At 40.5% G+C, this 23,861-nt stretch overlaps 1 protein-coding gene across 3 annotated transcripts in view; it reads left to right on the forward strand.

Moving 5' to 3' along the window:
* The window catches only part of Sema2a (Semaphorin 2a), a 344,149-nt gene that overhangs the window by 180,715 nt on the left and 139,573 nt on the right, over positions 1-23,861 (forward strand). For 2 of the 3 annotated variants that reach the window (XM_018503972.1, XM_018503971.1), the window contains exon 3: positions 1,896-2,020. In XM_018503972.1, the coding sequence (XP_018359474.1) occupies positions 1,896-2,020 (125 nt within the window). Of the gene's footprint in view, positions 1-1,895; positions 2,021-18,980; positions 20,290-23,861 lie in introns of those variants that run through there. The other variant, XM_018503973.1, reaches the window with a different exon arrangement.

Below are 23,861 nucleotides of genomic sequence, written 5' to 3' on the forward strand. Positions count from 1 at the left end.
CCATTTACCATACGATATTATTGCAAAAATTATTTATTTATACATTTTTATTGTTGTGTTTATATTGTTGAAATGAGACTCTAACATATTTATGTGAAACTTACACGAAACTTGTAATTTTATTATACTGCACATTTCGTTCTCAATGATTATGTTAGCTACTTCGTAGTGATCATCACCAGCTTCATGAAACTTCTTAATTTAGTATCGTTTGTTTGAATTTCTGTTGCAAACTGGTAAAAAAAGCGCTCAGAGAACACAGTTATTGCGCACGGTAACGTTATATACATACTCGCGTTCTCTCTTTCTGTAGGTGAGAAACTTTTGATTTACGACGCACTGCCCGACCAATACCGTGGCTACAGCGCTCTGCAGCGGCACAGTAGAAAAGTTTTCTGGAGACCAAGAACGCTCTATTAGTACCATTCGTTATTTTGTTTCCTCTCCCGTTCGTGCACGAGCGGCCGTATAAGAAAAGCTTGCGAGGGGAAGCTCCACAGTTCCTACGCCAGAGGAAGGAGGAGAATCCCTGGAAGGATATCCGCCAGCGGTTCCAAGAGACTCGGATAGTTTTTCGTCTCGGAAAACTGGTTATTGATACTGCAGCGCGAACTTCCCCGGAACTTTCCTGCCCGCCGCCGAAGTACTCGCCGTACTCGAGAAGCAAGACGATAAAAACATATTTGCCCGTGCCCGATGTTAACAACCTCCGCCACCATTCCCGTTAACGTTTTGTCATTACGCTTACGTTATGCCGTTACATACCATGTCCGAAAACTTGTTCGTCTCGATGTACCATGTACGCGTTCGCGATTTATCAAGCGTTCCCTTAATTGCCCGTACGCGCGCAGTACTTTACGGAGAATCTTGGCCAGTCTCCAACTATCGATTTGCCTCTCTCTTCTAGGCGGACGTCAGCATATATATTTATAATCCAGTTAATCGTGCTGCTCTGTATTTTAAGACGCGTCTGTCGCGCCCGAACTTCTACCCTCGCCTCTTCTAACTTCCAGTCTTGTGAGTTGTGGGAGCGTTTTCTTTCGTGAAAAGCGTTGAAACTTGTAGAAACGAAATTTTGTATCATATACTGACAAATATTTTGTATGATATGTGACTTACAAAAAATTTCTTACTCTTTAATTAAAAAATTTTGTTGTTTTAATCAAAATTTAATTACAACAAAATTTAAATTAAAAAATAAGAAAGTTTCTGTAAGTTACATATAATACAAAACATTTCTCTCAGTGTATATTATTATAAAAATGATATAATTACTTCATTAGAATGTTATGTAATATATATTGCTCATTTGCTATAACAACATGGAGAGAATTTTTTTTAAAGTATATCCTGAAAATATGGTAGTCGTGGGGCAACATTGTATTTCGAAGAATTTTAATGTAAATCTCTCTCTCTCTCTCTCTCTCTCTCTATTTATTAATAAAACTACAATAAAGTATAAAATAAGTTTGATTAATTTTACTGAAGTGCATGGTAGAAATCTTTAAAATATTGTATTGTACCACAACTACCGTATTTTCTCTCAGGATAAATTATAAAAGAAAATTCTCTCCGTGAACAATATAACTAAAAAAAAAAAAAACAAAGTTTTCTAGAAAATATAAGTTTCAATATTTTGAATTATTAAAATTTTTTAATTTTATTTTTTTGAAATATAGTTTTGATGTAATAGCTGATTATAAAGGGGAAAAAATGTACTTTTAAAGTATGTTTTTTTTTTTTATGTTTTCATTCCTTTCTTGCGAGCAACTAAAGAATGATAATTTTTTTAGTTGTATCATTGTTATAGCAAATGATCGATATGTCATACAATTGTATGTGTTTACATTTATATTATTCACCTGCATGCGTTAACAGTTTATATTTCTGTTACAGTATCTAAGTGCTAACAGAATGGATACGTCAAGAAATCGAATTAGAAGAATGGTCGGCTTGCTCTGGTTCTGCTTCTTTTTCGCGGGAGTCCTGGCTGAAGGTACTTTGGAGAAACTACATGAAGGTGAGTAATCGCTTAATATACTCTCAATTGAATCTTTAAATAAACATTTTTTACCTCAATTTTATATCTAAAAAAGGCATATAAAGAAGTCCGATCGTTTCAACATCGCAAAGACTACTGGCTCTTCAATTGGGTATCACGAGTATAATAAATAACGTCGTTATATCGCCACGGTCGTTTAATGCAACGATACTGACAGCACGGCGGTGCTGATGATAAATTTCAATTTAATGTATTGGATATTCTACCTTTGAGAGCTCGTTAGCGTAATAACCGGTTGAAAGGGCGTGACCGGTTTTTCGCAATTATATATTTTCCGACAGAGCATACCGAGCTCCCTGATAAATGATTGGTATTTATCAACGTTCGGTATGGCTTAAAGAGAGATGAGAAAAATATAAATTAATTATAATAGGGAATTAAGCGGAAATAATATTCAGAATTACGCGATATTATGATTGAACAAAGGTTCTGGGATTTGCTCATAAATATTTATAATTTCAACGTGTGTAATATAATATATTGATTAGATAACTGTACAAGCTTTAAAATTAAGAATCTGCGGTATATATAAAGAAGTATAATATCGCGAATAGTTGAAAAAACACCAGAAAATACGGAACACAACGTGTGAGAAACGGCGATCGTCTCGCTGCAACATTACAGTCAGCAGCAAGAATGCGAGAGAAATGAGCGCTCGTCTGTGAGTGATTCTGATGCGGTATCCTATCGATCGCCTGAATTTCCCCTGCCTTGCAACACGAGCGAGCACAGTTTGTAGAAACGAGAGATAAACGTCTATCTCACTACTGGTCCGAGAATGGGCAGACGTGCCGGCGAGCCGGATAGAGAACGATGAAGGCGGCACAAGCGAAAACGAGGAGAGATGGACATACCGTAGAGTACCGGTGGGAGAGATAGGCGACAAAGAGGACAGACGGAAAAGGCGGAAAGAGAGAAAAACAATGAGACAAAGTGGAAGAGAACGGTAGAGAATGGGAGAGGAGTGAGCTGGTGTTGCAGTGCGTCCGTTAGAAAGCTACTTTAAGGCGTGTTCATAATGTAGCCACCTGTCTGCGTAGCTCTCTTTCTCCCTCGCATTCGCATTCAGCCTCGTTAGCCCGATTTTCGCACCACCGCCGCGAGCGAAATGCGAAGAGAGTAACGTTGACGACCGCGAGGGCACCATATGATTTAGCCATAAATTCGATCTGCATAACAAGGCGTGGGTCCCTCATGAATAAAGTCATTCGTATTTCGGTATTAATCACGCCTCGCAACACCAGCTGGGCGGTGTATAAGCGTGTACAGCCGGGCGCTCTCGTTTCTCCTCTCTCGGAACGCACCACCAGCGTTTTAACGAGCTATCGGAAATTCCGATCTTTTAGACAGTTCGAGTCTAACGCGGCATTTGGACGTTTAATTACATCAACCGTACGGATATTCGCGCGATATGATAATAATTACTCACTCATGACTGTGTTCGATACAGCGATCGTATTCTCTCGCTTTTCTCTTCTTTCATTTCGTTTGTTTTCTTTTCATCCTCTTTAACTTGCGTTGGATTGTATAAATGTTATCAAACGTAAACATTGAGGGAAAATTTCTTTTAGACATATCATTTCGCATGTATCAGATATGAACATGAATTTCTAGAATTTTTTTTTTTGTAAAGATAACTCAACAGAATAATCTCTACTTTTTAGGGATACGCAATGTCTATCTATCGTAGATCATGATTAGGAGCTTCCGATATAACCGAACGGAAGGGTAGAATCACGTTATAAGCGACCAATGTGCAAACTAAAGTGGTTTTACTAAGTTTTCTAGAGAGTTATCTATCGCGGTCGCAGTAGGTAGCGTGGATAAAGTATCTACGCCTTCCGGCCGATAGATCCTCCTCCTCTTTTTCCTCCTCTTGCTTCCTCTTTAGTTTTCTGTTCACAAGCGCAGCAGGTTATCTCGCTCCACCTCTTCAACTTTCTCTCTCGCTCTCTTTCTTTTTGTCTTTTTTTATCTTTTGCAGACCCAGTAAGCCGCAACTTCCAACTGAATAAGCATCACTTCCGCTTCTGACGATGTAGCCTTTGATGTAATATCTACGCCATTACCTGTTTCTTCTCTATTTTATATCTTCATCATTTTTATCGTTTTGGTACACCTGTCGCCTTCCTGTTGACCATTCACGTTTTTGTACATGTTTTTTTTTTCCTAGTAACAATGTACTTTTTGTTAACCTGTCATTCATTATTAAGATAGAGTATGATAACCTCCAGGTACTGTGATAAACACAGTGTTATTTTTATTTAACTGTTCTGTACCATTGTGATAAAACATTTTTTAATAATTTGAAATTTTGACAATTTCGTTGATGTAAATTTGGATCAAAGGGGATAGCTTAATTTAAAATATTCTACAAAATGTCATGTTATTACGACTTAGCTCTTAGATATATTAACTGAATTTTAATAAACCCCTTGATATATATATATAACCATGTTATATTTTTTACTTAATAATACCGATTTAAAAAAGATCATGATCAAATTTTGTCTGTACTGGGTAAAAATATAAACCAGGTAAAAAAAATAGATATTTAATTTGAAGAATTGATTTATTCATTTCAGGCTAGAGAAATGGATGTATTATCGAATTCGATCGTTTACGTTGAACATGTCGCAATTATATTAAATGTTCAATTACGTTATCAGTAAAAATTATGGCACAACGAATCATTCAGTACTTTTTGTACAGAGGTAAATATGCAATAGTATGGCACAGATATTACTCGTGTAAGGAGTGAAGAATGGCCGCAATTATACGCGACAGCGCATGGAGGGACATCGCGATTCATCAAACGGCATTAATCTCTCTCCGTCGTGAGTGAGATAAGACCGTGCTTTTTTGTTCGCGTATACACGCGCGAGACGTGCGTCCGGCCGGAGCTTTGTTTCTCTTTCGCGCGTTACGCGGACTCGCCGATCCCGCTTCCGGTTTCCGGCAGTCTTCCGCCCTCATAGCATCCGTGAAAAATTGCATTCATCCGTCGACAGCACAACGTATCCTCCTCCTGATGACGCGAGACGCGACGGAATCTCTCTTTCTGCAGAGGTTCTCCGTCTTTTGCAATTTCGTGCAATCTCTGGCGACACAGTGCCAATCCTTGTTCCTTGTTTTTCTTTTATCGATCTCCTGTATGCATGTACATCTTTCCTGCGTCGATTCTATCTCCATCACCGGTGTCGTCTTTTCGTTATTCTTTTCTTTCTTTTTCTTTTCCTCCCTCTCTTTCTCCTTCCCCCTATTGCACGTCGCGTCGCTCTTTTTGCTCACCAGGACTGTTTCCCCCTTCAGGCTAGATCACATCCATCATCCGAGGCAACCAAATCTCGGCATTTGTTGAGGTCTTCATCCTCTGACTCTATGGCCACAGTGGTTCCTTTCAACATCGATGAAGGGGTCGTAGTGGCGGGTCCGACACGACGCCGTTTTACTATGTACATTCTCACGTGTCAGCACTCAATTTCGTGTTATTTGTGATAATCTGCGTTTTATTCGCTTGCCCATAAACGACGTTTACTTTTGAAAACATACTGGTACATAAAAAGATTGCAAATGAAACGTATGAGAAAATTTAATCTACTCGCGAAATTGTGTTAACATAACAATGAAATAATACTGATTGTTTGAATTACACGATATCGTGATATATTGTACCTTGGATTATTGATATAATAAAAGATTCGAGATATCGTTGCACATTCTTACATCTAAACCGATATACAGACAATTATAATTTCCTAGCATAACGAGAATGAAATCGTTATTGGGATTTTCATTAGAGATAACTGGAGCATCCGGTAATTTGATCATGCGATTTTCTCTTTCTGTTGTATACCAGTGATTGGAAATCGCTCTTGTCGTTAAGCCAAATCGCGTTTCTAGATTGTCTCGTTACCTCGAGCTATTCTGGACACCTCGGTCCAGAGACTTGATAAGGTAGAGTCCAGAGCCAGAGGATTCGAACTAAAGCTCGTGTTGTGGGGTCCAATTATCAACCTCTGTGAGATTCAAAGCAGCTTGTACGTTTATTATGTTCGCCAATCGTCTACGATTCTACGATACGCCATTAATAGTAGCCTGATTTATGTATCTCTTCGTACATGTTTTCTATTACCATTCGATATGTCGGAGATTAAATATGATTGATGTATACTCGAAATGACAATTTGGCGATGAAAATCTTATTATATAAATGAAACCTCATCGTTGTTATGTCGTGTTATATGTAAATATATTGACCTTTATAAGTCAATAAACAAGAACATGTTCAATCTTCCGCATTTACATGTAAAAATAATTCCGAAATATTGCATGGGTGTTTTCCATTTGGTGACACAAGTTAACACAAGTGTCGTTTTATCTTTGTCATTCTCTGAGTGCCAAGAAAGATAGAATGACATTCGTGTTGACTTGTGTAACTAAATGGAAAACACTTAATAATTATTAATGATTATCGATATTGGACGTGTAACGAATTTCTCGTTTATGTCAGAATGTATATCAGTCATAATTTCTGGATTATTAATCGAAAATGGATTAACGATTACTTAAACTTTCATTTATATGTATATATCTATATAAGTATGTGTTTATTGTACAAAGAAAGTAGCAAAAAAAAAAGAAATCAATACGCGACTATTAAGCGATCTTTCAACGATCGTTATACAGAGTCAATTATACGGGCCAGCGACGTAGTCCACGTTTTGTGCTATAGTTTCCCACGTGATACGACACAACGGGTCATTGGCATAATGAAGAAACTTGGCGCGAGGGAAGTGGTCTCCGGCGGAAAGGAACGTGGAGAAAGATTTCAGGCGAACTTTACCGCGTTGGGGCGTCCCAGCGTGACGACGGGGCCCGTGCGCAATGCAGGCCAGTAAGACCAAGAAGAATAACGGATGGTGGGCGAGGAAGACGGACGAAAAGTTCGAAAATGCGTTGAAGCGACGCCAGAATTGGCGCGAGACAAAGAGGACACGGAATAGCGGAGCGTGGCACGTTTATCTTGCACTTCTTGCGGTCCTCGCTACTCGCACACCCCTACCCCGTGTCCCTCTGCGACCTCACCCCCTCCCTCAGCCACCCCGTTTGTTCTTTTGATTCTTTCCAGTCACTTCACCGCCATTGCCATTGCCCTGCCCGGCGTTGGCTTCCAAAGTAACCCCCGGGATCCTTGTGGAAAAGTTTGGTTATTTAATTTCCTACCGCGGGGTCCGTCGGTTCTCGCCTTCATTCTTTCTCTTTTCACATCTTTCAGAGCTTCTCGCTTTCGCTATTCTCTCCGCATCCCTTTCGCTTTGCCGTCACTCATGCTACGAGGCCGTCCGTTTCTTTTCCGCGAGGAGCGATCGTTCTTTTCAAGATTTATATATTGTTCGTTGCGGGGTAACTTTATACTTTGGAAGAAAAGATTTGTCGCGTGTGATCTTGCGAGGAACACCTATATCGTACAACCAATACTATTACACGTTACGCATTTGGATTTAAAAATACCTATCGCATCCGTAATTCCGCCTTTATCTCAATATCTCGGTTTCCTTGCCTTTCAATGATTGCATGGAAGATTACTTCTTTCACAGAACGCGACGGAAGTAAGAAATCCATTAAAAAAATTTTCCATGCAGATTGGAGAACGTTAATATTCACTCATTTTCAAATCTTTTCAACTAACTACCGCCACCTTTTTCCATCATCGATCCGGCTGTTTTTAATTCAATTCTATGACTGTTTCGACCTATCCAGTGTGCCGCTCGTCGCCGAATCGTCGAGTTATTCAAACGGATCTTTTTGAGTAAGGGTCCACCGCCGAGCATTCCCGGATATTCGTCAGCATATAACAACACTCTACAGTTCGTTCGTGACAGCAACTGTGATCTGGATACCTGTCGTGTATATGTGCATGCACGACGCACGCATGTGGATATAGAAGCGTCGGCGTATAATTCAGTTTTACTCTGAAACGACTCATTTATATGCGTTCGTTTGATTGAATCTCTCCCGCATAGCCCTCTCGTTCTCTCGCTCTTCCTCTCTTTCCCTCTTGTTCGCACCCTCCCAACTGAATCTCCCCCTGATAGTCGCCTCTTTTCGCTATGCGCCAGCCTCTTCTCTCTCTTCACCCTCGTCAACGCCAACGCGGTTAGCTGTTTCAATTTCCCTTCGCCGCACAAAACTGAAAGGCGTATACCTGTCGTCTGTTCTGTTCTCGCGCAATCTCTCTCGTTTCGTCCGTCGCTCGTTTCTTCCTATATATATATATACAAATATATATATATTGGTTACCTTATGGTCGGCACGCTCGTGCCATTCCGTACGAACGCATCCTCCACATATGATGTGTATTATTATTATGGACATTGTGGCATTGTTGTTGACCATAATCACACGAACTGCAATCGAGCTAGTGGTTGAGTAATTATATATACAATTGAGAACGATGGGATGTATTGAGAAAATAGTGAAATTAAACCAGTTAAACTGAAATACGAAATGGAATAATGTATACTTATAAAGCATGAATAGTCGAAAGTATCGGAAATACCAGAGAGATATTTTTGAAAAAAGCCAGCTGAATAGAGATCCACGGCAGATTTTTGCATTGCCGTTTTTCGGTTAACGCTTCTGTCTGATTCGAGGTGGAAACGCGTGAAACACGGGCGATTATACGGGAGAAAACTCGATGGGCTCTGCAGCCGATGGAGGGACACGGAATGGATCTCCCCGTCGTCGTATTTTAGGGTGTGCGCGTAATGCAATTATACCTTCACCCTCTGGCTTCGGATTCATGAATATCAACGCTCGTTTGATTTGTATAATGTCGAGTTATTGTTCCGGAATCGAAACATCGGAAAGGGACCGCATTATTCCAGCTCGAGTACCAGCGAGATTCAGCAAGTGAAGGTATTCGGAGCAAAATTATCTTCCGGTCATTGATTATAATCTGATGCGCGCTTCTATTTATAATTAGAAGTGTATGGCTTCATATATAAAACAATATCAATTTTTAATAACTCCCTGAAATAATTCTCTTCAAGAATAATCGAATACTTGATAATTATCATAGTCTGTATTAGCTTCACTTTAATTCAAGCATCTCGACCTGAACGATTAACCGGCCCGCAGACACGATTAACGGCAATCGTCCCGAGCGTGTATACGATGGAACCACTGGGAATTAATAACGCCACTAGTATGATATCGAATGCGCCTGCTGGTCCGCGGCTTTTGGTAACCGTTCGCAACGCCGCGGTCTAAATGCCAATAGGGGCGATATTACTGCGCACAGTGTGCGGTTGAACGCGCGTCCAGCCACAACCATTTTATTTTATTTCCGCATTCCTACATCGTTAAAAATTCGACGTATTGAAAAATAAACTAGGTGGTAAAATCTGAAACACTTTATACCTACGAAAAATTCGGCAATTGATTGATGAAAACATTAGGAAATGACAAAGTATGATATTGTTATTAATTTGAGAATGTATTGTGTACATTGGAAATTTTCTCGGTACTATTTTATTGGTATATTTTAAGCTTTTTAGGATTATATGCGCATTGATTTTTCTTGTCGGCCACTCGACACTCATTTCGTCTGTATTCGGTATTCATTGACAGTTCTAAAGCCCCAAAGTTTCGTACCAGCGCGACGGGACGTATCGATCGTATCCGTACGCCGCAAAACGCTCTCCAGGATGGACCGTTTATTCCGGATGCTTGCTGTCCAATGACTAATTACTTCAGTTAACTGCTCGTGAAAAATGCACTACTGCCCGAATACCCTAAAACGGAATGTATAATCAGACCGAATTGGTTGGTCGGGAGATCGGGGGCAGAAGAGTATGGAACGGATATGGAGAAACGCGCGATCATTTCGAGGGAACGTCACACTGTAATCACTGGTAATGCAGATGGCGGCTACGCCGATGGACGGCATCGACAATCAGCTATATAATTAGAGGCCTCGCCCACCAATTAAGCCGCATTCATCGAACGCGACCACCGGGTTGCGCGATCGTCTGCCCGCGAAAAGCGTGTGGTTGGTAGGTGCGAGTTAATGCGCGACGCAAGCAACGCTCGTTAACGTAATTACGCTCGGACTGTTTCCATGACAAGCGATCGTCTTCAGTTGTTTTTCTCTATGAAATATCACTTGATGCATGAGTGCGCGCACCAATCGCACCATATACTATTCTATCTGTGATATATCTATCTATGATAGATCGTTTCGCTGTAATATTAATACCTAAAATGTGAGCGATTCGGGTACGCTATCTAATATCGATCGTGGTCGTTTCGGTTAATTCGAGACCTCACGGCCTCATACATTATTCTCACCTGGCGGAAGATAAACGTCGATATGAGGATTTCGCATTGCCGCGACGTATTGTCGTGACAGGCGCTTCCTGGGCGAAATCCATTTGTAGAACTAACGCGGCTAATATTTCAATGTCGATCGAAGTTACTATCACGCGCGGACCGCGTAACGATTCGCTCGAAATGCGTGACGCTCTCGTTTTTCCGGCTCGGCTAGATACACGCAGCGATGAATCGTTTAACTGTCGCAATCGTGTTGCCCAATCTCGCGTATCTACCGACGACCTGGGATCTATTACGACACAGCTGGTCGCGATTAAGCGATTTTTGCGGATTAGAATCGGTACGCGAGAATTGTCGTGGTCACACTAGTTGTGACTTCTTTTACATAAGCCCTTTACGTAGAAAAGAGAGAGAGAGAGAGAGAAACAATGCGGAACGAATATGAGGAGATATGATGTGCAAGTGCAAATTGCTTGTGTTCGATACGGATACAGTAATCTACTTAATTCCGTAAAAGTACCGGTGTGCATATGGTCTTGTCGTTAAACTCAAAATAATGCCGGCGCTATTTCGGAGCTGAACCATTTTGCGCTGTATAATCTTTACGCGCGGCCACTAAGCTCGGCTCTGCAAACTGCATTACGATCTTGTTCTTCCTGCATCGCTTCCCGCACTCATATAATCTTCTAAGAACGCTTACGGTGTTCAGCCTGTTATAAGCATACATTGAAACAGAGGCTCTTAGCCATTCAAAATTCACAATATTAATAACATGTTTATTAGTTATTAACATAATAATAGTAGTTGATGCTAATATTGTTGCATCAATACAATAATTAACTTTTAATTATTAAAAATGTATTACAATTATAATATATTATAATATACACATATGTGATATACAGAGGGAAAAAAGTGCCCTAAATTTTAATAAATAATTATTTGAATAGTATTAATATAACATTTATTTATGAAAATAAATATTTGCTAAATATAAATAATAAAAAAATTTTCTGCCAAATAAATATATGTGTACATTTAATAAATATTCAATTGGCACTATTTAAACAAGTATTTATTAAAATTTAGTATTAATATTTTTCTCTCTTTGTATAAATGAAATTATATTAAGGAAACGAGCTATTGATAAAATATGGTCAAAAATTTTTGGTTAAAACTCTGTGATAAAACTAGAGAGGCATGGACGAGCGTTTTTCATTACACAGAGAGCTTTTGCTAACGTTACGGTATACGTGTCATGTACTTTCTCAATATTATTTCTCATATTAGAGTGTACAGCAGAGCGGGTTTGCCCTAGGCACCGAGGCTTCTCGCACAGTGGTGTTTGAGAACTCGCTTAACACTGAAACTACCACCTGAAATCGCGACGATTCCCACGATTGCGATTCGGAAGAGAAGAGAGAGATTCTCTCGTATTCGCCTTATCGGAAACTATTTTAGCCGATGAGCGGATACTATGCTCGCCCCTATTACACACGCTTTCGTTTCTCCCTTCCAATTCTATAGGAATGAACACTATATTGTAGGATCCAATCTGGCATACGTTTCAATCTTGGTTTGATCGTTTTTCGCTACATACACATTTCTTTGATGGTATCATTGCAAAACAGCATTGTTCAAGGCGGTTATAGTTTCGTTTCTCTGGACACATTACGAAAGTGAAGGCGAGTATTGTAAGCTTAAAAACATTTATTCAGGGATTGTAATTTATTCAGAGGGATTATTATATCTAAAATAAATCGAAGTGCATTGCTCGCAAAATATTAAAGATATTCACATTACCGAGTACGACGATACTTACAAAATAATCAAGTTTCATTGCAGCATAATGAAAATGTAGTATTAATTCGATCGCGATCTTGTTATGATCCAATCCTTCTTGTGGACATCAAGCAAATCTGTTCAGAGAGACGGACACAAGAGCAGCTATAAAATGAACGGCTTTGTGCCGTCGACATGTGATACATCTCACTTAAATGCGGCCCACGATGTTGCTCGGATAGCGGGACACGACAGGCGCCTGTTTGCAGCGGTTACTAACAAGACGCCAGAGTGGACTACACGAAAACGCGAGGGACAACGCCTTTGTGAGCGTTTCGTTTTTTTTCCTGCACTATTATTATCCACCGCGTCGATGTCTATTGCCCCGATACGAGCGACATATAGGTAGCAGCTGGCTCGTACACAACCTGTACACGACCGTACGCCGACGAACATACACGAACGTCGAGCTTAACGCGTTGCTTGTACGGCGCAGTTTAATACGGCTGGGTGATCGTAAAGCCCCGGTTCCACGATGCGAGACGGAGATCGAAGCAGGAAGAAGGGCTGCGCCAAGGGGGGCGGTCCAGGTATCGATATAATTGAGAGAGGCTTGCTTGTCTCATCAAAGTGCCACGTAGATCCACTATAGCATCAGCAGCAGCGACGGCGGCGACGGTAGCAGCAATAGCAACAGCAGCAACGGCCCTGCCGACGGCGGCAGCCCTCGTTAAGGCAAAAACGCGAGAGATGATGGATGGATGCTAAATTGCATTAATTAAATCCACCGTGACACCCTCGGCCGGCGCAGCCCTTGGTATCACTCGGCGGCATTGCTCCGGCTTGTCTGTGATCGAGACGTGAGCCGTTTAACAGGGTATGGGTCACTTTGATGATCACACCCCGTGCAGACCTTCTCCCAGCCCTCGTACCTTCTCTTTCCCATGCACCTTCTCGTGATCTCCTTAGCCTCTTCTCCCTTCCTGTATTTCACCTTCCGCACAACGCTCGTTGTCATCGTGCCAAAGAGATGTTCTATCAAAGACGCTTTACCTGGCTGAATATTCTGTGGATCAGAACGGAATGCGGACTGCGAGACTGTGCGTTTTACACAGGCTTTGCTGGTCAGTGCGACAGCGCGTTCTAATCGACCGCAGACGCATATTACGTCCCGTACTAAAATTAGCGGACGTGAACGCTGCACTTTGTCTTCCACAACTCTACTTGCGACTTTTTGAAGAAATAATGTATGGATTTACTATCAATGAATAACAATGAATATTCATAATATTAATATTATTAATAAGTTAATTGATACGTTAATTAATTGAAAAATTGAATATTATGCATATATAAAAATGGATGATGCGATATTTTGTTATATCGTTTTATTAACTTAAACATTACATGGAAGTTTCCGAAACGTATAAAATATATATTCTATTCAAAAACTTTGTATTCAGAAATAAAATACAATGCACATGTTAATAAAAGAAAAAGTAATAAAACACTAAATAACGTTGTATTGTGCTATTTCTATTCCTCTAGGTTTCATTTGTCAAATAGTATAGATGCTCTTGTACCGCAATCGTTTATCAAAGACGCTTTAACCGACCAAGTATTCTACGGATTAGAACGGAATGCGATCTAAGCTGCGAGAGTAATTGGGCGAGAATGCGAGAATTGCGCCGCGCGTTCATAATCGACCAAGGAATCAGCTAAAGTTGTACGCACACAAGATGCCTACGAAGTCAAATCCATTAATCATGGATGAGAAATCAGAAGAGCATCATTAAGTATAGTGTCATTTTGCAATATTGTTTAATGAAAAACTATTGTTTAATTTTTTCTACAGCAACCGAATTTTTCTAACATTTCACTAATGAAATGATATGAAATTATAATATATATAATGAAATTATAATATATCGTTCCCTTTAAAAATACAACTAAAGAAATTAAGTTTCTTCAGAAAAGAGCGGAGAAACTATTTTTAATAGAAAATTATTTTTTAATTAAATAATATCGGCAAAAATATACTTTTAGAAACACAATCAAATGCCATTATTTCTCATTTTCGTTTCACAATACTTAAAAAACCACCTTTGAATTATGACGATTTTGATACTTAAAAAAATTATAACAAATTTGAATAATTAATAAAAAACGACATAATTTTCGAAATATCGCCAACAGTTCATGTTTACTTTGATCAGTTAAAAGACAAAATTCAAAATGAAACCATTTCTTCTTCAAACTTCGATCACCAAAACAGTCTTGACTCTGTTTTCTATAAAAAAACTTCTTTTTATTCATAAAAATAACGCAACTCAAAATATGTCACACTCTTGTAGAAAATATAATCCCTTTGGAAATCTTAAGAACAACACAAATATTATTTGGCGGACGGAACTGTGAAGTTAAATTAATTTATTTTTGATGATTGATAGAGTAATCTTTAATCGAATTTATTCATATTTTTGGTAACTCGAAAAACATTTTTATAGTTATGTCACTTAAAGTAGGGGAACGATATATACATATATATATATATATATGTAGACACACACACATATACAGGATGTTTGCGAACTGATGGTACAATTGGGAAGAGAGGATATAGAAGTTTTTTTTACATGAGATTTCGTTGTTTACAAAAATGATTTTTAGTATTCGTCGGGTGTGGATTTCATTGATAAATTATAGAACCAAAACACGTTAGAAAGCATTTACAGAAATTTACTTTGAAGATCAGAATTTCGTATATTCGACAGAATGGGCAACATTTTCAACAATTTATAAAGTAAGATTTATCGTGCGTGAATATGCTATTTTTATTGTGTATTTTCGATTACCTAGTACAATAATAAACACAAACGTGAGCAGAGATAATAGTTTATATAGTGAGATCCATTAAATCGAGAAATAATTAAGTGCGTACGTATTCGGTAAATATTTAAAATCAATTTTCTCGAAAACAAAGTCTCATATTAAAAAAAATTTATTCTACAATTTCGATTTATTTTTCATGTAAACTCACTCCCTTCCCAGTATTATCAGTTCACGAACACCCAACATATAATATATAAAATCTTTTACTCGATATTCTTTTAAATCATATGACTCGGAAATTCATTTATATCGAAATTTAATGCCTCTTTTCGAAGTGAAATCAGCAGAACCATATGTAGCGTAGCCTTTGTAAATTCAACATTTTTCTTTGACGTCTCCGTTCGCTGTTTTATACGGGATAAAGCTGTAGTTAAGCGGATTTCGTGGAACAAAGGAACATACGGATTTTTACAGCTAAGTGAGATGTTAGACGGATCCCATATGGGCAAGGCGACGGGCTGTGAGTTTCGTTCCCCTTAAACGAGATGATGAGATCTCGATGCGTACCGTGTGTTTTGGATGAGGGATAAGTGAGAACCGTGCCGCATAGATATTAAGTATAATTTAACAGATTGCTCTTCTACGGACGCACCTTTCGACTGACATAGAGGCGGAGAAGGGACGGCACACCGAAGAAGGAAGAAATGGTTATAAGTTATAAGGAACGCGTCGAGGTTGTAAGATTGTATGCGAGTCCCGATTATACAGGGATATCGCCGCTGTCGTGTCTTTCGGCGGAAGGAAACACTGAATAATAAGAATGAGACAGCTCGGTAATTACGACGCTATTTGGGGCTTTGCGTGCAATATGGTTGAACGATGCCTCTCAGCCGCCGACACGTATTAGACGATAATTGTAGCGATTATTTCGTAAGCGTGAAAGTTTATAAGGATAATATATCGTTATTTGTCACGAGTATTCTCGCCATAAAATTTATGTAAAATTAGATCTTCCGCACGCAACGTAACCTATCGATTTTCGATATTTTTGTTTATCTTATATATCGAAAGTAATTTAAGTTTGTGTACTTGTGCCGTGTTTTCTCACGAGAGTGAGGATGAAAGAATGACTATGAAAATGAAAAGGCAAGAAGTCGGTACAGAATCGCGAGACATGTGGAGCAACGTTCGACTAGGGGACACGGATTTTGTTGATCCTCGTGGCGACAAATATTTTCGATTCGTTCGTACGAAAAAGGGATCCGTCGATTCGCGCGACTCGGGTGCAACGAGGCATGGGAGCTTCAAAGGCGCGCGAAGCGCCTCCGTGGAATAAGAGGATAATGTGGACTCGATTTGACGTCTTTGAATATTTAATATCACCCGCGCTGAAACCGTCTCATCACTCGCGTCTTACGACTGTTCAGACGCTTGTCACTATTGAAGTAGAACTAATGAAGGACTGCGTAACACCGAGTTGCATAACCAATTTTCTAATGTAAAGGCATGATTTTCCATTATGAAAATAGAATATCTTATCGACTCTATTCTGAGTTATCTCTCTTCTTATGTTACCTTCTTATGTTATGTTACATATTAGACATATGAGACAGTCTTTATCGAATTGTTACTTTTAGACGAGCGGAATGTGCAATTCTGATGTCGCAAGAGAACAGACATTTATCACATAACTCACGTTCTATAGAATTTTCCATGAAACGCATCAGACATCTCGCAGTTTCTTTAGCGTATTCACCGTGGAACAGTTCTTACCTTCGAGTGTTTTGCGATTTTTGTAGACACATGCGCGCCTGCTCGTGTCGTGTGCACCGACGCTCTATCTCTCAAACGTTGAACGGTACCGGCGAAATGCAGTTTACGGTTTTTCCGGCGATTTGCCCGCTCTCACCGCTCTTTTACGCGCCCTGAAAAGGCAGCGCCTCAGATGAACTTGCGGCAAAGTATAAGGGCAGCCGTAAGAAGCGGCACAATGACAAGAGAGGACGACCGAGTAGCCTCATGCAATTCTAAACTATTTCAATGAAATGGAATAGAGCGGCCGGTAGATTTGTTGGTCGCAGCACCCGACCGACCGACCGACCGACCCTCTCGTATCACAAGAGATGAAGAGAGGTAAAGAGAGAGAATGCTAAGAAAAGCCGTGGCTTCTACTATGGTCCCCCCCAACCGGTTTCCTCTTTGTTCTAAAATTCTTACGACTTCCCTTACTGCCACGCCGTAGACTGCACCTTCACTATAGCCTCGTCCCGTAAGCAACAAAGGAAAGTAGCCTGTACTCACTAAAGTCGTAATACCCGGTACCCGCTGCGTCTATGGAGGGGTACAAAATTGTCTCCCCTTCCGCATTACCGAGAGACACTTTGTATTGTGGCCTGGATGTTGCGCAACTTTCTTTGCAGCTCAGCCTGGGCTCAGCTAACTTCGCAGGATTTTCGCATTAGCATATCGACTTATTCATATACCCCGCTTGACTTCGTTCTCGCGGCATCCTTCGGGCTTGCATCGGTACGCATGATGTAGCGAACGTTGGTGGTGTAGGACGTGTATCTCGACCCCTCAGAAATTCTCTACGTCATGTCTATGTGAATTGATTTTGTAACGCGGATGGCGGAGCGATACAGTACAGCTGCAAAGTGAATTTTGATTATGCGGCGTGATTATTTTTTTTCCAGTTTCGTTTAGTTAGTTCGAGACAGGAAATGACGTTTAACACTTGTTTGTCGTATACATTTCATAACGAAAGATCTGATATTGAAAATAGATGATATGCCAAAGGAAAAACGATAATTTGACTTGCATAATCACGTCTAGCGTTCTTCATCTCGTTCACTTCGTACAAATAATATGAATAGTCACCTAGAATAACAAGATTTCGCTTTTGCATCGTAATTACATTTGCATACACTCAGTAGACCGCTAACGGAATTTTCGCTAACCAAATGATTTAGTCGGCATAATCATGTTAACCGTTTTACTTCAATTAGCGTTCGTTTGCGTCAACTATCAAACCGAAATGCATTATCGAAATGCATATATATATCTCAAGGCGTAATTATTAATTCTTTTATTTTTTTAAGTTTCATATGAATACGATCTTTTTACATTTTCTTAATTTTCTATCATAAATTTCTATTGCTTTAAATATTTATTACATTTTTATTTTGCAAAGTGAATTTATCTGTAACACTTGTAGAATCTAAGATTAAGAAGATAAGTAGAAACGTCTTGAAATTAATTGATCAAAGTACAGGTTTTTTATTCACCTTAAATATTTAAAATATTTATCTCAGAGGAATAGCATAAATTAATAATAATTAATTTTGCCATTTCGGATGTATGGACGATAATTTTAAATCGCATTTTCTTTTATACAGAATGTTACGATTTTAATATATTTTTTATTAATATATTCTGCATTCATTGATAAGCGGAGCAAAGAGTTTGATAATCGCGAGAGAAACCCGCCGGAAGATTTGCCGTGAATCGAAGGAGCTTATCGGCTTTGTCGAAAGGTACGGCAAGTAAGACGGCGCGTTTCGTTTGACGTTCTGAAAAAAAAAAAAGAAGGAAAAAGGGCAGAGCTTCTTCATAATTCAGACAGTACCGCCACGAAAGTGCCGTAAAGTCCGACTTGGAGCATCTTTCTTCCGCCGGGTCCTGCTCTGTCGCGCGGCCTAAAAATTTTTCATAGTCGCCATAAAAGAGCGGGTGGCACGCCAGGGTTACGAGAAATATCGAGGGCTGACGCTTCCTCGCCTCTTCGCGGCGAGAGCGAGTACATAACGCGGATTGTGAGGAGAACGGCCGGCGGCCGTGGATGGATCATAGGAGTCGTGCAGCACGACTTTGGAGCAGCTTCGGCCGAGTGGAGCCGACGACGACCGAACGGCACCGAGCACAACTGAACGCGGCAACGCGCGTCAGAGGGTAACAGTCGTGCCGCGGCCTCCAATGAGGGAGGTCTGTGTAGTCGTCGTCGCTCAGTAAACCCAGTCCGGTCGACGAGTTTCGCGACGCGCGTCCTTTCGTCTTCGGCGATCCAGCGCTTAATTAACTGCTCGATCATGTTGTGACGGATGCACGGACGTGTATCGCCAACGCGTCGCGTCTGCAACTGATCTTCGACACCGCGAGGATGTACGCGCGATAGGGAACATCATCTCCGTAGACTCCGAGTTTGCAGCTCCGTCGACTCCGAGCAACAGATGTGACCATCGTACGCGTCTCGTTCTTTATATTTAGTTAACCAAGATTTTCTCAGTTGGTAACTTACAGCCGATTCGGATATCCGCAGTGTTGTGCTCCTCGTCAAGAAACGTAACAGTAACAACAATTAGAACGCATGACGAATTCATACCTCAGATACTACTGACATGAGACAAAAGCCATTAAAATGACCAACTCGTAGATAATATTAGATGTTTACAGAAAAGTAAAATAAATCTTGTAAAAACACCTATATTTGCGTCATCAACGAAAATCGTTTATCGTTCTAAAGACTTACCTGCGACTTAAGGGCACCGAATTGTATACGGAGAGTAAAAAGCGTAGGACAGAGAATTCCTTTGTCCTTTGAAGCAGTGTGGAAGAGAAGGAAAGAGCGAGGAGAGTAGCCGAAAGAGAAGAAGAGAGAGAAAAAGAGAGAGTGAACTGAACGGAGCAACACGCGGTCGAGTTTCTATCTTGGAGTGTACCTGCCGCAGGAACAGGACAAGGACGGCGAGTGAACCGAGAAAGAGAAAAAGAGAGAGGAAGAGAGACGCTCTACACGCCGGTGAACGGTCGTCGTTGTCGTTGCCAGCGGCAAAGGGCAACAACCACGCTGCGGCCGGAGTTTCTACCTCCTTCTACAAGGCCAGAGTATCGCGGCCCACGCGGTCCTTTGTAAGCTTCGTCAGGGCCCGGATCAGACGTGCTGGAGTGACGGCTGTCGTGCGCGAAATGCTCCGAAATTGGCGAAGGTAGAACAGACCGTGAGGATCGTATCTCGACAGATCGAGAGAAAGAGTGAGAGAAATAAAGGAGGAACGTGAAGGATATTGTAGTGAAAAGTGTTTTTATTTTTCCTGTGACCATGCAGAGGCAGAGGCTACTACCGGACGCCATGACAACGATGGTTAGGGCAGCTGTTCTCGCAGCTGTCCTGGGACAACTTTTGGGTCCCAGCGTGGCCAGCAGGCCCGCCGGTGCCCATCCCGGACACGCATATTTCGAGCAACCGTGCTGCGGTCGTTCTCACCTCAGGCATCACAAAGGTCAGATATACTTAAATAATGATCTCCTTATGAATGATCAGTGACATGTCGTAAAACGTAAAAAGTACGTTGGTCACTGACCGACGATTGTTTTTTTTTCAATAACCGTAGGATCGTCGTGTGATTATTGGTGGATACCTATGGTCAATGAGCACAAACCAATATTTCTGTTGCAAAATTTGCGTAAACCAAGCCTAGCTTGTTTTAGTTACGGTAGGCCAGACTCGGACGGAAGCGGAAACGGAAGAACATAGCGATAGCGTTGCCACGTGGTATCGTGACTTTTCATTTTCTCATCGAATGTTATCGTCCGATGATAGAAGCGGGTTTTACACAATGTCTCACGCCCACACACGTTTTGAAGGATGATACACGCCATGATAGTTGTAATCCGTAAAATAAATTACGTAATGTTTGTCACGGTTAATATTGATGTTAGAGGAGATACGTTGGAGGATAAAAGTATTTTCTAAAAGTGAATCAGTGTATTATTACTGACTTCAGTAAATATTTACTGATGATTACAGTTATAAGTGTAGCACTGAAGTCAGTAATAATACACTGATTCACTTTTAGAGAGTATAGTTTTACACGTTATTATGGTATTTCGAATGTAAAATAGCTAATAATTAATAATGTAAACATTTATTTATTTATTGAAATTTTATCTGACAACGAAGTACGTTTCATTTGCACTTTTTGCCATCTATTTTTTTTTTTATTTATGACAATGTAACACGTTTCAATCGCGACAAACGATGGGCGATTGCTATGTGCAACTTTTATATCAGGATATTGATCGTGATTAATTTGCAATCCTCTAAATTAAATATTGTGACTTCCGGGAACGTTTCGTTGCGCCGACCAGCCATTTGCAATACAAATTGTGCGAACGAGTAAACTCAATCGTTCGCACCTACGTTTAATGAAATACAATTAGCGTATTTGATGCAGGTAGACTTCATGCGAAATTAATCACAGGGAACTTTACTCATCTTTTTCAAAATCGCGAGTTTTACTAATGACATTAATTTCCTCAAATGATTGGCAAAATGCAAATTTTAATTATTCTTCGTTATCTCGATTGAATTAATTAAGATATCGATCTTCTTCAGGTAAAAATTGACAAAACCATTGATGGTTTACGGCTCGTTTGTCATACGTGCGAAAAACACTTTCCTCCGCGATATACACGAGGGATTAAATTCCCCGGCGTTTTTCTTGAGGGATGCTGACCCCCTCTTTATCCCATCTCTTTTCTCGCTTCGTGCTAAATCGTTTAAGAGAACGGACGGTACGAGTGGAACGTAAAAACGTAAAATCGTACCCCGGGCAACGAAATGCCCGTTAGCATACATCACCAATATTATCTCGGGAAGTGCCCTGCCACGCGATATTACCGGGGCTTAGAACCGCCGGACTGACTTCATTATGGTGTCGGGGGAGAGGGAGAGAGAGAGAGAGAGAGAGAACCGTCGAATGGAATGTGGAATGGTCGGTTGGTCGGTTGGTTGGTCGGTCGGACGGTTGCCTGCTTGGTTGGCTTGGCTGGCTGGTTCGCTGACTGCCTTGCTAGCTGGTTGGGCTATGGAAGCCGAGTGTTGGAGAGTATCGCCGATGCGGTGCGTGCCGGCTCTTGCGTGTGTTACGTATAAGCAAGAGACCGCATGCTGGGGAGACACGCTGCTTACGAGCGCATCACGTACAGCAAACACGCTCACGCGAACGCACACGTACACACACGCTTACGCAAGTAACCTACGCGTTCCGGAGAGTTCTCTACGAGCGTAGCATTTTCTGGGGAAACTTTTTGGAGGATTTGCGGCCGGACTTTGTCGGTCTGTTTTCCTGTCGCGCCAATGGCGGAATTTTCATTACAATGGCGCGGTTATTGTCCCTGTAGTGCATCGCTCTTCCGGTGAGATGTACGCATGTATATGCGGAATGCCGGTTTCGCGTTCGCGCGAATATTTGGTACGAAGTTTTGGGGCTTCGTGAAACGCGGCGTACCCGCAACTGGTAGCGCTTGGCGACACTTGTTTCGGAGTTATCGTCGGCTAATTTCGTCGCCATGCGTTCCGCGAATACTGAAGGAAAACTGACAATTGTTGTCAGTTTCTGTGAAACGAATGTGCCTAATCTTACTTTGCGCGATGATGTTTAGAGCGTGACGTAAATTCTGAAATATGTGCGGAAGAAGCACGTAAATGCATTACTGTGAATCTTTATCATTGACGCATAGTCGTTATATGATCGTCTTCAAAACTATGTTCGCGATAAGATATCTCAAACAGTTCTTGTCACTTGAAACATTGATGACCGTTGAAAATTAAAGCACGCACTGAAACTTATTTACAAGATTCGTCATCGAGTAACGTGTTGATTGATAACGTCGTGAATATGCTGCACTAAGACTCGATACATGTACACAGGATACATTGTATTGAAGCACAACACATCGCATTGATCTAATCTGTACTTGCGGGCAGGCGTCTATACCACGAAGCGATCATGCATTCTAAGCCCTTCGTATCGGATCTCTGGTAACTAACGGAACGGATATTAATTTCGACGGGCTTCTCAAACCGATCTGCTGATCCAATTTGCACGCATATTTGACATGTAACCCATCGTACATGTGCGCATATAACGAAGTTGTACGAAACTCCGTACGACTATGTCCTGTTGTATTAAACTATGTCTCCGAAGATACCAAATTTCACGTAAAATAAACGGATCTATGTTTAACCTCCATTACGAACCGTTTAAACCATCTTTTGAACCTAACGTAATAAATAAAAATTAAAAGAAATTATGTTGAAAAGGGCTACCAGCCAAATACAATAAATTAACGATATATATATTAACATAAAAGTTACAAGTGAATAGTGCTACAAAAACAAACGTTTCGATTCTGATCGGGACATTATCAATGTTTAGCATGTAATTAATTAGATATAAACATAATACAAATTTAATAATAAATCGTGAATAGGCAATTAGGTAAAATAGGCAATTATTAGGTATATTAATAGAAGGAGTTCATCAATTTATTGTTCTTATTGTAATTTATTAATAATTTTCACTTTGAATACTGATATATATATATATAATCTATAGTTCACGTTACGTATACTATAGATTTTCAGTACTCACAGTGAATGACGGAACATAGTCCATTTTTAACGCAACTACATTTTAATTTTTTTCCAGTTTGTCTTTTTTCTATATTTGCGACCGATTTTTTCGCGGCAGATTACAGATCCCTAATTCGTCAGTAAATACGAGAAGTTCGAGTGGCAATGCTCTCTTTGCACTATATAGAGATTTGCGAGTGATGTTTGCGGAAGTAGCTGGGCAAAGAGAAGAGGGAAAAGCGAATGGAAGCGCGGTCGTTCGGCCGGTCGTGAGTACCGAACGGGCTGCAAAAGTTTTCCTTTGGTCGCTCGAAGGTCCTAAAGATTTTCGAGATTAAAAGCTCTATGAGTTAACTGCGTCGCTACCGGTCATCCGATGCCGCCTTGGTTCGGCTAGTCTCTCTCTCTCTCTCTCTCTCTCTCTCTCTCTCTCTC

Source organism: Trachymyrmex cornetzi, unplaced genomic scaffold (genome assembly GCF_001594075.2).
Source record: "Trachymyrmex cornetzi isolate Tcor2-1 unplaced genomic scaffold, Tcor1.1 scaffold16, whole genome shotgun sequence".
Taxonomy (NCBI): domain Eukaryota; kingdom Metazoa; phylum Arthropoda; class Insecta; order Hymenoptera; family Formicidae; genus Trachymyrmex; species Trachymyrmex cornetzi.